Here is a 16805-nt window from a genome sequence, read left to right as displayed (position 1 = left end):
CCTTTCTCCTTATCTTTTCAATATTGTACTTGAGGTACTAGCTCGGGCAATTCGACAACATAAGGAGGTCAAAGGGATACAAATTGGAAAGGAAGAAGTCAAACTATCATTATTTGCAGACGACATGATCGTCTACCTAAGTGACCCAAAGAACTCCACTAGAGAGCTCCTACAGCTGATAAACAACTTCAGCAAAGTGGCAGGTTATAAAATCAACTCAAGCAAATCAATGGCCTTCCTATACTCAAAGGATAAGCAGGCTGAGAAAGAAATTAGGGAAATGACCCCCTTCACAATAGCCACAAACAGTATAAAATATCTTGGGGTGACTCTTACCAAACATGTGAAAGATCTGTATGACAAGAACTTCAAGACTCTGAAGAAGGAAATGGAAGAAGACCTCAAAAAATGGGAAAACCTCCCATGCTCATGGATCGGTAGAATCAATATAGTTAAAATGGCCATTTTGCCTAAAGCACTATACAGATTCAATGCAATACCCATCAAAATCCCAACTCAATTCTTCACAGAGTTAGAAAGAGCAATTATCAAATTCATCTGGAACAACAAAAAACCCAGGATAGCTAAAACTATTCTCAGCAACAAAAGAAAATCTGGGGGAATCAGTATCCCTGACCTCAAGCAATACTACAGAGCAATAGTGTTAAAAACTGCATGGTATTGGTACAGTGACAGGCACGAGGATCAATGGAACAGGATTGAAGATCCAGAAATGAACCCACACACCTATGGCCACTTGATCCTCGACAAAGAGGCTGAAAACATCCAATGGAAAAAAGATAGCCTTTTCAACAAATGGTGCTGGTTCAACTGGAGGTCAGCATGCAGAAGAATGTGAATTGATCCATCCTCGTCTCCTTGTACTAAGCTCAAATCCAAATGGATCAAGGACCTCCACATAAAGCCAGACACTCTGAAGCTAATAGAAAAGAAACTGGGGAAGACCCTTGAGGACATCGGAACAGGGAGAAAGTTTCTGAACAGAACACCAATAGCGTATGCTCTAAGAGCAAGAATTGACAAATGGGACCTCATAAGGTTACAGAGTTTCTGTAAGGCAAAGGACACCATCAAGAAGACAGATCGGCAACCAACAAATTGGGAAAAGATCTTCACCAATCCTACATCAGATAGAGGGCTAATATCCAATATATATAAAGAACTCAAGAAGTTAGACTCCAGAAAACCGAACAACCCTATTAAAAAATGGGGTACAGAGTTAAACAAAGAATTCTCCCCTGAAGAACTTCGGATGGCAGAAAAGCATCTTAAAAAATGCTCAACTTCATTAGTCATTAGGGAAATGCAAATCAAAACAACCCTAAGATTTCATCTTACACCAGTCAGAATGGCTAAGATTAAAAATTCAGGAGACAGCAGGTGTTGGAGAGGGTGTGGAGAAAGAGGAACACTCCTCCATTGCTGGTGGGGTTGCAAATTGGTACAACCACTCTGGAAATCAGTCTGGCGGTTCCTCCGAAAACTGGGCACCTCACTTCCAGAAGATCCTGCTATACCACTCCTGGGCCTATATCCAGAAGATTCCCCACCATGTAATAAGGATACATGCTCTACTATGTTCATAGCAGCCCTATTTATAATTGCCAGATGCTGGAAAGAACCCAGGTATCCCTCAACAGAAGAGTGGATGCAAAAAATGTGGTATATCTACACAATGGAGTACTATACAGCCATTAGAAACAATGAATTCATGAAATTCTTAGGCAAATGGATGGAGCTAGAGAACATCATACTAAGTGAGGTAACCCAGACTCACAAGGTGAATCATGGTATGCACTCACTAATAAGTGGTTATTAACCTAGAAAACTGGAATACCCAAAACATAATCCACACATCAAATGAGATACAAGAAGAAAGGAGGAGTGGCCCCTGGTTCTGGAAAGACTCAGTGAAACAATATTCGGCAAAACCAGAACGGGGAAGTGGGAAGGGGTGGGAGGGAGGACAGGGGAAGAGAAGGGGGCTTACGGGATTATTGGGGAGTGGGGGGGGGCTAGAAAAGAGGAAATCATTTGAAATGTAAATAAATTATATCGAATAAAAAAAAAAGAAACTTTACTAAAGATCAAAGCACACATTGCACCTAACACAATAATTGTGGGTGACTCCAACACCCAACTCTTCTCAATGGACCAATCAAGAAAACAGAAACTAAACAGGGACACAGTGAAACTATTTGAAGTTTGAAGCTTTGGACCAATTGGATTTAACACACACACACACACACACACACACACACAGAGAGAGAGAGAGAGAGAGAGACAGAGAGAGAGATCTATATATATCATTTAATCCTATAGCAAAAGAATATACGTTTTTCTCACCACCTCATGTTACCTTCTCCAAAATCGATCATATAATCGGTCACAAGACAGATCTCAAAAAATATAAGAAGATCTTAATAATCCTATGCCTCCTATCAGATCACTATGGAGTAAAAGTGGTCTTCAATAACAACAAAAACAAGAGAAAGCCCACATAAACGTGGAAACTGAACAATATTCTACTCAATGATACCTTGGTCAAGGATGAAATAAAGAAAGAAATAAAGACTTTTTAGTATTTAACGAAAATAAAGGCACAACATACCCAAATCTATGAGACACAATGAAAGCAGTGCTAAGAGGAAAACTCATAGCCTCGAGTGCCTCTACAAAGAAAAGAGAGAAAAGAAACTAGCAGCTTAACAACAAACCTGAAAGCCCTGGAACAAAAAGATGTTAATTCACCCAGGAGAAGAAGACAGGAAATCATCAAACTCAGGGCTGAAATCAGTCAAGTAGAAACAAAGCGAACCATACAAAGAATCAGTAAAACCAGGTGCTGGTTCTTTGAAAAAAATCAACAAGATAGATAAACCCTTAACCAGACTAACCAAAGGGCACAAAGATAGTATCCAAATTAACAAAATTAGAAATGAAAAGGGAGATATAACAACAAAAACTGAGGAAATTCAAAAAATCATCAGATCCTACTTCAAAAGCCTCTATTCCACACAACTGGAGAATCTGGAGGAAATGGACAATTTTCTAGACAGATGCCAAATACCAAAATTAAATCAGGATCAAATAGATAATCTAAACAGTCATATAACCCCTAAAGAAATAGAAGGGATCATAGAAAGCCTTCCAACCAAAAAAAGCACAGGACCAGATGGTTTTAGTGCAGAATTCTATTAGACCTTCAAAGAAGACTTAATACCAATACTCTTCAAACTATTTCAAAAAACAGAAAGAGAAGGAACATTACCCAACTCCTTCTACGAAGCCATAATTTGCTGATACCAAAATCACACAAAGATCCAACAACAAAACAGAACTTCAGGCCAATTTTTCTTATGAATATCTATGCAAAAATACTCAATAAAATATTGCGCAATGAATCCAAGAACACATCAAAAGCATCATCCACCATGATCAAGTAGGTTTCATCCCAGGAATGCAGGGATGGTTTAATATATGGAAATCCATCAATGCTATCCACTACATAAACAAACTCAAACAAAAAAAAATCCCACATGGTTACTTCATTAGATGCTGAAAAAGCATTTGACAAAATTCAGCATCCTTTCATGATAGTCTTGGAAAGAACAGGAATTCAAGGCCCATACCTAAACTTAGTAAAAGCAATATAAAGCAAACCAGTAGCCAACATCAAATTAAATGGAGAGAAACTTGAAGCAATCCCACTAAAATCAGGGACTAGACAAGCTCCCCCCTCTCTCCATATCTATTCAATATACTACTTGAAGTCTTAGATAAAGCAATTAGACAACATAAGGAGGTCAAAGGGATACAAATTGGAAAGGAAGACTTCAAACTATCACTATTTGCAGATGATATGATAGCATACTAAAGTGACCCAAAAAAACACCACCAGAGAAATCCTACAGCTGATAAACAACTTCAGCAAACTGACTGGTTACAAAATCAACTCAAACAAATCAGTAGCCTTCCTATACTCAAAGGATAAGCATGCTGAGAAAGAAATTAGGGAAATGACACCCTTTTCAATAGCCACAAACAACATAAAGTATCTAGGTGTGCCTCTAACCAAACATGTGAAAGATCTATACAACAAGAACTTCAGGTCTCTGAAGAAGGAAATCGAAGAAGACCTCAGAAAATGGAAAAATATTCCATGCTCATGGATTGGTAGGATTAATATAGTTAAAATGGCCATCTTGCCAAAAGCAATATACAGATTCAACATAATCCCCATCAAAATAGCAACACAGTTCTTCATAGAGTTAGGAAGAGCAATTCTCAAATTCATCCGGAATAACAAACACTCAGGATAGCAAAAACTATTCTCAACAGTAAAAGAACTTCTGGGGGAATCAGTATCCCAGACCTCAAACATTACTACAGTGCAATAGTGTTAAAAACCGCATGGTATTGGTACAGTGACATACAAGTGGATCAATGGAATAGAATTGAAGACCCAGATATGAACCAACACATCTATGGTCGCTTGATCTTCGACAAAGGAGCTGAAAACATCCAGTGGAAAAGAGATAGCTTTTTAACAAATGGTGCTGGTTCAATTGTAGTTCAGCATGCAGAAAAATGCGAATTGGTCCATGCTTATTTCCTCGTACTAAGCTCAACTCCAAGTGGATCAAGGACCTCCACATAAAAGCTGACACACGGAAACTAACAGAAAAGAAACTGGGGAAGACCTTGAGTTCTTGGACAGAACACCAATAGCTTAGCTCTATGATCAAGAATTGACAAATGGGACCTCATAAAATTACAAAGTTTCTGTAAGGCAAAGGACACTGTCAAAAGGACAAAACGGCAACCAACAAATTGGGAAAAGATCTTGACCAACCTTACATTCAGCAGAGGGCTAGTATCCAATATATACAAAGAACTTAAGAAGTTAGACCCCAGAGAACCAAATAACCCTATTAAAAATGGGGTACAGTGAGAAACAAAGGATTTTCACCCAAAGAACTTCATTCAGATGGCTGAGAAGCACCTTAAGAAATGTTCAACATCATTAATCATTAGAGAAATGCAAATCAAAACAACCCTGAGATTTCACCTTACACCAGTTAGAATGGCTAAGGTTAAAACTCAGGAGTCAGCAGGTGTTGGTGAGGATGTGGAGAAAGAGGAACACTCCTCCACTGCTGGTGGGATTGCAAAATGGTACAACCACTCTGGAAATCAGTCTGGCAGTTCCTCAGAAAACCTGTCATGACACTTTTGAAAGAGCATGCTGTACCTCTTCTGGGCATATACCTAGAGGATTCCCTGGCTTGAGATAAGGACACATGTTCCACTATGTTCATAGCAGCCTTATTGATAATAGCCAGAAGCTGGAAAGAACCCAGATGCCCGTCAGTGGAGGAATGGATATAGAAAATGTCGTATATTTACACAACGGAATACTACTCAGCAATTTAAAAACAACGAATTCATGAAATTCTTTGGTAAATGGTTGGAACTGGAAAATGTCATGCCAAGTGAGGTAACCCAATCACAAAAGAATACACATGGAATGCAATCACTGATAAGGATATTATTTAGCCCTGAAGCTCTGAATTCTCAAGATACAATTAGCATATCAAATGATATCCAAGAAAAAGGAAGGAGAGGGCCCTGGTTCTGAAAATAGTTGATCCAATATTGTAGGGGAGTACCAGGACAGAGAAATGGGAGGGGTGATTTGGAAATGGGGGGAGGGAAGAGGGCTTAGGAGACCGATGGGGAGGGGGGAACCGGGAAAGGGGAAAGCATTTGGAATGTAAACAAAGAATATAGAAAATAATAAAAAAAAAGCAGTTTCAAAAAACAGAAAAAAAGAATTCTGTACACATTTAAACAATTTCAAGAAACAGTTTCTGCTCATAGTTTTCTTTTAATCTCCCTCTCACTGCAGCATTAATACCTGCTGATACTTAATTTTGATTATCTTACAAATCAATCTGCAACTTTAAATGCTTTATCATTTTAATATCTGCAAAATATTTATCTATAAAAATGAGAAGATTCATAGCACCCATGTATTTTTTTTTAAATTCAGTTTAACTCTACATTACAAATTAATGTATCTCTGTGCATATAGTCGGTATGTATGTATACTTCTCTGGACACAAAACAATGTATGATAAATTTTTATAGCATTGTAGATAGTTCAGTTCCTTTGATTCAACTAATTACCACTAAGTATCACAAATCCATACTTTTATTATCTATGTGAGCTCAGTATTTTATTTCTTTGTATTCCTTTGCACCAGACACAAACTGAATAAATGCTCCCTTATACTTGATCCATTTTATAATCATTTTCTGCTTGTTATCACAAAAGTTATCTATAATAGCACAGTCTGAAAATGGGCAGATAGAATCAGAGAGAAATTCTGAATAATTTTCTTTGTGTTGGTTATAGTTGAATCCTAGCAACAACTCATTGTCAAAAATCAACTTCCCATGCTATCCAAAATTGGAGCTACAGTTATTGTAAGGCGCTCATACATTGAACATTTGTGTAGAAACCTGGAGACAGGTATTTTATGCACATATTTTCTCCTCTGCAAAGTACAGAAATGAATGTTACAAAAAATAATAACCAAAATAAGCTATATAACAGTGTTAAGTTCTACTATACATGAATATGTGATAATAGCAACTGGTTTATAAGCCTCAAAAATGTACATCTTATTCATATTGTCAACATTTTATAATAATATTTTTATGGCTATAGTTTAAAATTAGTAGGAATGCAATATGTCCTATGGAAATATCCAGACAGTCAAACCTGAGAATGAAGAATGGGTAAGAATCAAGGCCCTGGAAGTCACTCAGCAGTGGACAGTAATGAAAAATATAACTAACAGTGGCAGAAAATATGAAGAAAAATGATTACCAAAGTTTGGGGATAACTGATAGTTAATTAATTTATTAAGAGGTACAGATAAGTAACACACTGAAGAGAAAAAAAAGATGGTGGGAGATGAAGATACATGATGCCATTGTCCAGCCTCTTCTTACTTGACCAGGTGTGCCTGTCAGCTCACACACATGCATGTGCACATGCACACACACACACACACACACACACACACACACACACAAGCACAAGCACATGCACACACATACACACATACGCACACACAAATAAAGCATTTAAAAGCTCTTATTTTATTTATAAACCTTTTGATCATTCACTTTGTTTTAATATTTTGCATATTTTAAGAGTATGTGAATAGTCTACAATTCATATTTTTAAAATTTTTATTATTTACATATTTTATGTTATTTTATGTGTATATGTGTTTTGCCTTCATGTTTTTCTCTGTATCACAGGCATACAGCTCCCATGAGGCTAGAAGTGGGCATCAGATCCCTTGGATCTAGAATTATAAACAAATGTGGGACACCATGACATTGCTGAGATTAAAACCATTCTCTGTAAAAGAAACCACTGTTCTAAAATCCCAAAACATCTCTTCAGCCCATAAAATAATTTCTGAGAGTGTTAGCTTTATTTTTTCTCCATAATATGCATCTTTAACTGAAGTAGACTATGAAGTCAGCTTTTACATTATGGTGATTGAATATGGAATAGATACTATCAACACACTAACCATTGTCTCACTAATACAATCTTAGCATAAGAATACAGATATGAAAACGCACTACTAGTTATTGAAATTTTGGGGCAGCTCAGTTTTTTAATGTTTGTTTAAAAGAATATATTTGAGCTTTCTCAGTACTAAAATAGTAAATCAAACTTACAAATAACTTAGCAAAAATTCAAGAGGAAGAAAAATGAATCAGCCTTTGACAAAGGGAGTGTGTTTTTGTATACAGGTATACTGAATTCTTGTGTATATATAGATACATTTTGAAATAAAGGTGATTAAAAAGAAATTTGCAAAAATGAATTGATTTAATTCCTATTGATTAATAGAACTATACAAAGATAACTCAAACTCTATTTAAAATAACAACCATTGAAGGTAGATGGAGGTATTTTGCAATTAAGCCTCAAAAACCACAGCATAAATAGACATTAAGAGACTGAAAAAACTACTCAGCTACAATACCAAAATATTCAGAAGGGTCATTGCATGAATCCAACGTAGACTGCAATGACGGTAATAGTAATTATGTTTTTACAAAGAATTTTAATGTATTTATCAAATATTTTAAATGCCTGACACCCTTGTATGTATGGTTAGAAAACTGGAAGTAATATATTCCAGAGTTGCTTATCACTGTTATGAACTTGTATTTTCTAGGAAGAATTACAAAATGACTTCATGTTCATTATAGAGAACAAACATCTTTGTTTCAGAGCAAATTCTATCTAGATGTTGCCCTATTATAGCAATAACATGGTAATCAGAAACAATGATAATGACTTTCCAACTGAATCAATTAATTCTTAAACTGTATTTGCTTTTTAAAAAAATACTATGACAATATACACAAATATTTAAGTTTAGTAGTCCTTCACTATGATTCTCAAAAATCATACCTCCAAGTCAACTAGCAATTTAAAAAGATGTCTCTCATAGTGTATTGTAGCCGCCAGCGGCTACATGTGAACTGGGTTACCTGTTGAGAGAATTTTGGGGTCATAGGGAAGAGCGGCGAAAAGAAAGTACGGCTAAGTCAATGTTCACTGATCAAAGCCGTAAACTTTAATGGCGCCGGACCTTTTAACAGTTTGGGCAAACCCTCCCCCCAGACTCCAGGCTGAGTTCCGGTGGAAGTTGTCTAGCTTCTCTTGGAGGTCTTCGTCTTGACTGCTCCGGCAGCTGGGTGGGTCACCTGTTTAATTCAGGAATCCCTATACCAGGAAGAACAATGAACTTAACCTTTACTACGTGCACTCCACCCTAGGTGGAGCAGGATCCTGGCTAACTGGGAGAAGTTAACCTTGACCAAAGTCAAACTCTGACCAAGTGCAAGACTGCCCCAATATGGCTCTGTACATGTCCTCCCTTTTTTTATTAATTTGAACACGAGGAGGTAGAAAACAAGTGGATAAATATCCTTCATAAGAAGGCGGGCCTTAACCAGGAGGGGAAGCATTGACCGTAATTCCTCTTAAATATTGTATAACGTCTTTTTCAGAGGAGGGGTAATAGGCTCCCTTATTATTTTAAGGACAGCCTCTCGACGTTAACCCCTATGCAATTAGGTGTACTTCCTGGGGACTCAGAAGCAGAAATTCACCTCCCCATGCAGTGCTTTGCCTCGCACGTCTCGCTGGTACCCATGTTTGTTCAAAAACAAACACACATAGATCTGAGTTCTATGTGGCTCCCTCTTTGGAGATCCACTTGTGTAAGTTTTGAAGCCAGGGGGGTCTGCAAGTGTCTTTAACAGACATGTAATCTCTCCATCCAGGTGAGCCTGGGTGGAGACAGCCAGTCTGCTTAACAGACAAGGTCAAGAGTTAAAGGTGGAATAGGATTAACTTGTCCCAGAAGTATCCAATTCAGTTGTAAATTAACAACTTTAAGGATCCAAAGCTTGGCCTCTGAGGTGGGAGAGGTAGCCTTGTGAATCAAGAATTAAGCTGTTACTTCTCAGGAAAGGTGGAGACTATATGTTAAATTAACACAGCTGGCTGAAGATTGTTAGCCATCTTCAAAATTGGAATCTTCAATATTGGAATTATTTCTAGACCAGTCTATGGTTGAGTCAGCTGAGCACAATAAGGAGAAGAGTCATTTTAACTCTTCTTAATTAATTTTTCCTAAGCTAGCTTAACAGTCTCCATGTTCTGTCCCACAAAGTCTAAAAGCTTGAAGCTAGGCAATTTATCTAACCTGGGACATTTAACAATTGAGGTAAGTCAAGAACATATACCCAATATAGCTCTTATGTTACCATGGTCTGGGCATTCAGCAAGCACAGTCAGCATATCTTCTGCAGCATTCTGTGGAAAAAACAGAGGACATGCCTTCTCCCCCAATATTAAATCAGGATCATGGCATATGTTAGTAAGTGAATTCCTTCATTTCACCTAGACATCAATATGTCTAATTACAAGATGTCATATACATTTAGCAAGGAGTTTCTTGGCATCCAATTTTTAAAATTTTTTTTAAAAACATGCAAGCATAATTTAAATTATATGCACAGGGACACAATTTCCCCTCTCTTCTTTCTTCCAAGAAGATATTGTTTTATTAATTTAAGTTGGAACACAAAGTATAAACCATAACATAGGCAATAACTATGTAATTATATAAAATATAGTTGCTTTTTCTGTTAGAGCAGTTGCAACTAGACAGCCTAAAAATGAATCATTAGTCACATGTACATATTTTTTTAATCTTTTAAATTAGAAATATGAATATCATTTATCTGTAATAACTAAGTCCTCTAGAATTAACACCATTACGTGGTAGAGGTAGAAATTGAGGACATCAAGAACAAATCTTTATAATTTGATGTGCACAAAATATAAAATTATTTCAAATACCTAAAGGACAGTCATTTAGAGAATATATCCTTTGTTCTTAGAAATTTGAATCACATTTGTACAAACTGTAGAAATTAAGAATTAGCAGTATTAAAAATGGACCAATTTTAAGCAATTATAAACCATGAGCTATGTATATCTACTATTATTAAAAGCTTGACCTTTAACATCTTAAAAATAGCTGCTATAGCACCCAATTCAGGTATCTGTGTTGAAGCAGGGAGAAACTTAAAGGAATAAACATGTGATCTGAGAGTATAAATTATCTTTTGGATAACAATTATTAATTTTGCCTAAAAATGCTTGTCATGTAATAGACCAACCATTAATAATAAATTTGATTGTTGCTTGAAGCAAGGAACAAATGTTTCCTACCTTGAAAACAGAGGTTTAAGACCTTCTGTGGCAAGCTTAAAATGAGGTAAATAAGATAAAGCCAATTAATATATCCTAACAACCTTTGAAAGCCATTTACCTAAAAATTCTAAAAGTCTATAGGAGCAAGGGCCTGTAACAAACATTCTATGAACATTATACACTGAAATTTTTAAGATCTTAACTTCTGTATTGAAAGAGAGACAAACATTTTTTCCTCACAGGACGTAAGGCTGTTAGCCATTCCTTGAGGCAAAAACTTTCTAATGACATTGTTTTGTTGTTTCTTTAAAATTAGAAGCAAATGCTTTTATAACTATCAGAATGTAAAGCAAAAAACCAACCCTTTAAATTTACAATAATTTTATAGGGAGTAGACAGGCCAAATGTTAATGCTTTTATAGCCTCCTTGACCTTTCATAGATTTGAACTGCATTTTAACCCACACCTGGATAAGTCAAAAACCTTTTTTTTTTTTTTTTTAAAGCCAAACACTCCCTAGGTGGGGCCTGTAAGGCAGAAACAATTTCTCAAAACTTCCTCACTAGCTTCCCCTGAGGCAGTTCTAAGCTTTGCATTAACTCAAATGTAAAAATTCTGCCCTAGGATCCACCCTGAGTCCTTGGCAAGGACATTGTATGAGATTCCTCAAATGTAAATATCTTCTAATCTGAGCCTTTTATCTAAGACCAGAACCAAACCTACAAGGAAGTTGAGGATTAAACAAAAGAAACCTGTAATTCCACGGTCAAAGGAACCTGCTTGATATCAAATACATTTTCACTGAGATCTCCTTTTTAATTTTGGAGACAGCAGTATCACTCTTAAAATTATCTTAATTACAAAATGTTAACAATTACGAGCCTGCAAACTGAAAACTGTAGCCAATGACACACTGATTTTTATTGTAACTCAATGTTTTCTTGCAATATTAGAGCACAATTGTAATTTTGGAAGCAAATCTCAATTTTAAACAATCTATTTTCTTTAAAATTAATGGCAAACACATATTTACAGCACAAGGTTTGTATGCCAGTTCTTATGTTCAAGTGTATAACAGTGTAACTTATTAAAGAGACAATATTTTAAATCTTAATCTTCATTAAGTCTAATCTCCAGGCCAAGATTCACATGAAACACCATGCCAATTTAGGAGCGTCCCAAAGGCCTGTATTTCCTGGATTGCGTCATGCCACGTGGTGTTCAAAATGGCGACTACCCTAAACTACCAGCCTTAACCATCATGCCACGTGTTCAAAATGGCGACTACCCTAAACTACCAGCCTTAACCTAACTTTTGTTAATAACATTATACCTTTTAAATCATGTGCAGTGACTTAAGCCAATACTCTATAGTCAAGACATGCAAAATATACCTTTAAATCCAATTATAAACAAGAACAAAGCATGAGTGATCCCATTTGGTCCAACATGTGGTACATGCATTGTGCTGATAAGAACAGTCGCTGTCGGTCAGAGATGAACGTCCAGGCGGCGTGGAAGCGTGGCTACACGGGGAAGAACGTGGTTGTCACCATCCTCGACGACGGCATAGAAAGGAATCACCCAGACCTGGCCCCCAACTACGATTCCTATGCGAGCTACGATGTCAACGGAAACGACTACGACCCATCCCCGAGATATGACGCCAGCAACGAGAACAAACACGGTACTCGCTGTGCGGGAGAAGTCGCTGCTTCGGCCAACAACTCCTACTGCATCGTGGGCATAGCATACAATGCAAAGATAGGAGGCATCCGGATGCTGGACGGCGATGTGACCGATGTGGTTGAGGCCAAGTCTCTGGGCATCAGACCCAACTACATTGACATTTACAGCGCCAGCTGGGGACCAGATGACGACGGGAAGACAGTCGATGGACCAGGCCGGCTGGCTAAACAGGCTTTCGAGTATGGCATTAAAAAGGGTCGACAAGGTCTGGGCTCCATTTTTGTCTGGGCCTCTGGGAATGGCGGGAGAGAAGGGGACCACTGCTCCTGTGATGGCTACACCAACAGCATCTACACCATCTCCGTCAGCAGCACCACTGAGAACGGCCACAAACCCTGGTACCTGGAGGAATGTGCTTCCACCTTGGCTACCACCTACAGCAGCGGGGCCTTCTATGAACGGAAGATCGTCACCACAGACCTGCGTCAGCGCTGCACCGACGGCCACACTGGGACGTCAGTCTCAGCCCCCATGGTGGCTGGCATCATTGCCTTGGCTCTAGAAGCAAACAACCAGTTGACCTGGAGGGATGTGCAGCACCTGCTAGTGAAGACATCACGACCAGCTCATCTGAAGGCGAGCGACTGGAAAGTCAACGGAGCTGGGCATAAAGTTAGCCATCTCTATGGATTTGGCTTGGTGGACGCCGAAGCTCTGGTCCTAGAGGCAAGGAAGTGGACAGCGGTGCCATCCCAGCACACGTGCGTGGCCACCACAGACAAACGGCCCAGGAGCATCCCCATAGTGCAGGTGCTGCGGACCACAGCCCTGACCAATGCCTGTGCGGACCACTCCGACCAGCGTGTGGTGTACCTGGAGCACGTGGTAGTCCGCATCTCTATCTCACACCCACGCCGGGGCGACCTCCAGATCCACCTGATTTCTCCCTCTGGAACCAAGTCTCAACTTTTGGCAAAGAGATTACTGGATTTTTCCAATGAGGGGTTCACAAACTGGGAATTCATGACCGTCCACTGCTGGGGAGAAAAGGCCGAAGGAGAATGGACTCTGGAAGTGCAGGACATACCATCGCAGGTCCGCAACCCAGAGAAACAAGGAAAGTTGAAAGAATGGAGCCTCATTTTCTACGGCACCGCGGAGCACCCATACCGCACCTTCAGCTCCCATCAGTCTCGCTCACGGATGCTGGAGCTCTCAGTCCCGGAGCAGGAGCCGCCCAAGGCTGCTGGACCACCACCCCAGGCAGAGACTGCAGAAGACGAGGAAGAGTACACAGGTGTGTGCCATCCTGAGTGTGGTGACAAAGGCTGCGATGGTCCCAATGCAGACCAGTGCTTGAACTGTGTCCACTTCAGCCTGGGGAACTCCAAGACAAACAGGAAGTGTGTGAGCGAGTGCCCCTTGGGTTACTTTGGGGACACAGCAGCAAGGCGCTGCCGTCGATGCCATAAGGGATGTGAGACGTGCACGGGCAGGAGCTCAACACAGTGCCTGTCCTGTCGCCGTGGGTTCTATCATCACCAGGAGACTAACACGTGTGTGACCCTCTGTCCTGCCGGACTTTATGCCGACGAAAGTCAGAGACTCTGCCTCAGGTGCCACCCGAGCTGTCAGAAGTGTGTGGATGAACCTGAGAAGTGCACTATGTGTAAGGAAGGATTCAGCCTTGCTCGGGGCAGCTGCATTCCGGACTGTGAGCCAGGTACCTACTTCGACTCTGAGCTCATCAAATGTGGGGAATGCCATCACACCTGCAAGACCTGCGTGGGGCCCAGCAGAGAAGAGTGTATTCACTGTGCAAAAAGCTTCCACTTCCAAGACTGGAAATGCGTGCCGGCCTGTGGTGAGGGCTTCTACCCCGAGGAGATGCCTGGCTTACCCCACAAAGTGTGTTGAAGATGTGAGGAAAACTGTCTAAGCTGCGAGGGCTCCAGCAGGAACTGCAGCAGATGTAAAGCTGGCTTCACGCAGCTAGGGACCTCCTGCGTCACCAACCACACGTGCAGCAATGCCGATGAGACCTTCTGCGAGATGGTGAAGTCCAATCGGCTCTGCGAACGGAAGCTCTTCATCCAGTTTTGCTGCCGCACCTGCCTCCTGGCTGGCTAGGGGCGCCAGCTGCCCGCAGAGGGCAGGGTCCTCCTGTCTGCCCATTGGCCCATCTACCTTCCTACAGATGGTCAGCCATAGCCTGTTCCTTGGGGTGGCCCTGCATCTGACAGCTATATCTCCCTCAGAGCTGGGTCCTACTGCAGCATCTCCGAGCACCTGAACGAGGTGGAGGTGGCCCTTAGGGATATGTGGCTAAATTGACAAAAAAAACAAAAACAAAAACAAAAACAAAACCCTGAACTCTGCTTGCTGGCTGCAGTCTAAAGTTGGGCTCAAAATAGGAACAAAATGAATTATGAGACTCATGCCTGCAACTTCGGAGTGGCTTCTGGGACCCTAGTTTACTGAAACTTCAAGACCAAAGCAGAAAAAAAGAGATGCCTGGCCATCACGTCAAGTCCTCCTCCCGCATATTTGTGTGGCCATGACAAATCTCACAGAGTTGGCTGGCAGGACCCTATGCTGTCCTCACCTATGATAAAGGGCCTCGCTCCCTCCCCATGCATCACACAGCCTGAGGGACAATTGATCAGACTGTAAATAAAATAGGTTTCAGGGCATAAGATGTATGACCACTGGGGATAGAATCTACGTCTACGCAGTCAGCTCCTTCCAAAATGGCGACTACCCTAAACTACCAGCCTTAACCATCATGCCACGTGTTCAAAATGGCGACTACCCTAAACTACCAGCCTTAACCTAACTTTTGTTAATAACATTATACCTTTTAAATCATGTGCAGTGACTTAAGCCAATACTCTATAGTCAAGACATGCAAAATATACCTTTAAATCCAATTATAAACAAGAACAAAGCATGAGTGGCGTTAGGCCACGTGTAGTTAGTTAAGATAGCTCTAACACTGAATCACCAGTTTTTAAACTAACCTTTTCTTAATAACACTATACCTTTTACATAATAACCAATTAATTTATAACTCTTTAGTCAAGAAATGTAAAGCCTTATATCATTAAAACCAATTAGAAACATGTATAAAGCGACTACATGAATTTCACAAGCCAAACCAAGGTCTTCCCAAATCTCGAGGTTTCTGGGCTTTTAAGAGCGGCTTTTTCCCCAGCCATGTTTCTGTCTTGGGTGAGTGAGCTACGCTGCCGCGGCGTGGCTTTGAATCAATCCCCACACAAACTGTGGCTAGCTCAAAAGGTTACCAGCAGATGTAATCTTTACCAATTTTTTCTTTTTAACATGAAACAGTCATTCACACAAAGACACAGAGAGGACATAAACATACACATAGACAGTCGGTGCACCGGGACAAACACGGAAAGATACACAGAAAGTTAAGCGTGCTTGTTAAGCAATTGCATCCATTTTCCTCTTTAAACAGCTCTTAGAAGCTGTGGACATATGCCTATTTTTAAAAACCCCTTTCTTTTCGCCGAAATCAGCTCTTACGAGCTTTGGGCAAATGCCTACCAAATTCCTTCCCCATATTTCCCTATCTTATCAACCCAAGCAGTCCTGCGCTGGGTCCACGCAGTATGCTTGAAAAACTGTATCCATTCCTGCACTCACAACACTAGACACGAATTCACTAGCGCTAGTTTTGCCCTCTATGTTGCTTACCGTGCGGACACCATTAATTTTCACCTTTTTCTGCGAAGCTTCGCTGGATAGGGCTACCTCAAGAAATTCTCTCGTGCCAGGTCGCCCCACGTTGGGCGCCACTATGTAGCCGCCAGCGGCTACATGTGAACTGGGTTACCTGTTGAGAGAATTTTGGGGTCATAGGGAAGAGCGGCGAAAAGAAAGTACGGCTAAGTCAATGTTCACTGATCAAAGCCGTAAACTTTAATGGCGCCGGACCTTTTAACAGTTTGGGCAAACCCTCCCCCCAGACTCCAGGCTGAGTTCCGGTGGAAGTTGTCTAGCTTCTCTTGGAGGTCTTCGTCTTGACTGCTCCGGCAGCTGGGTGGGTCACCTGTTTAATTCAGGAATCCCTATACCAGGAAGAACAATGAACTTAACCTTTACTACGTGCACTCCACCCTAGGTGGAGCAGGATCCTGGCTAACTGGGAGAAGTTAACCTTGACCAAAGTCAAACTCTGACCAAGTGCAAGACTGCCCCAATATGGCTCTGTACAGTGTATGAGCAAATGGTA

At 40.3% G+C, this 16805-nt stretch overlaps 1 protein-coding gene across 1 annotated transcript; it reads left to right on the top strand.

Moving 5' to 3' along the window:
- Positions 1-12280: 12280 nt before the first annotated feature.
- Positions 12281-15296, top strand: LOC127696735 (proprotein convertase subtilisin/kexin type 6-like). Its single transcript, XM_052199695.1, is given in 1 exon segment — positions 12281-15296. A coding segment is annotated over 1 exon segment (2394 nt). The 3' UTR covers positions 14675-15296.
- Positions 15297-16805: the final 1509 nt, after the last annotated feature.

The sequence above is a fragment of the Apodemus sylvaticus genome, chromosome 11 (assembly GCF_947179515.1).
Source record: "Apodemus sylvaticus chromosome 11, mApoSyl1.1, whole genome shotgun sequence".
Lineage (NCBI taxonomy): Eukaryota > Metazoa > Chordata > Mammalia > Rodentia > Muridae > Apodemus > Apodemus sylvaticus.
This window is presented reverse-complemented; position numbering and strand designations above follow the sequence as displayed.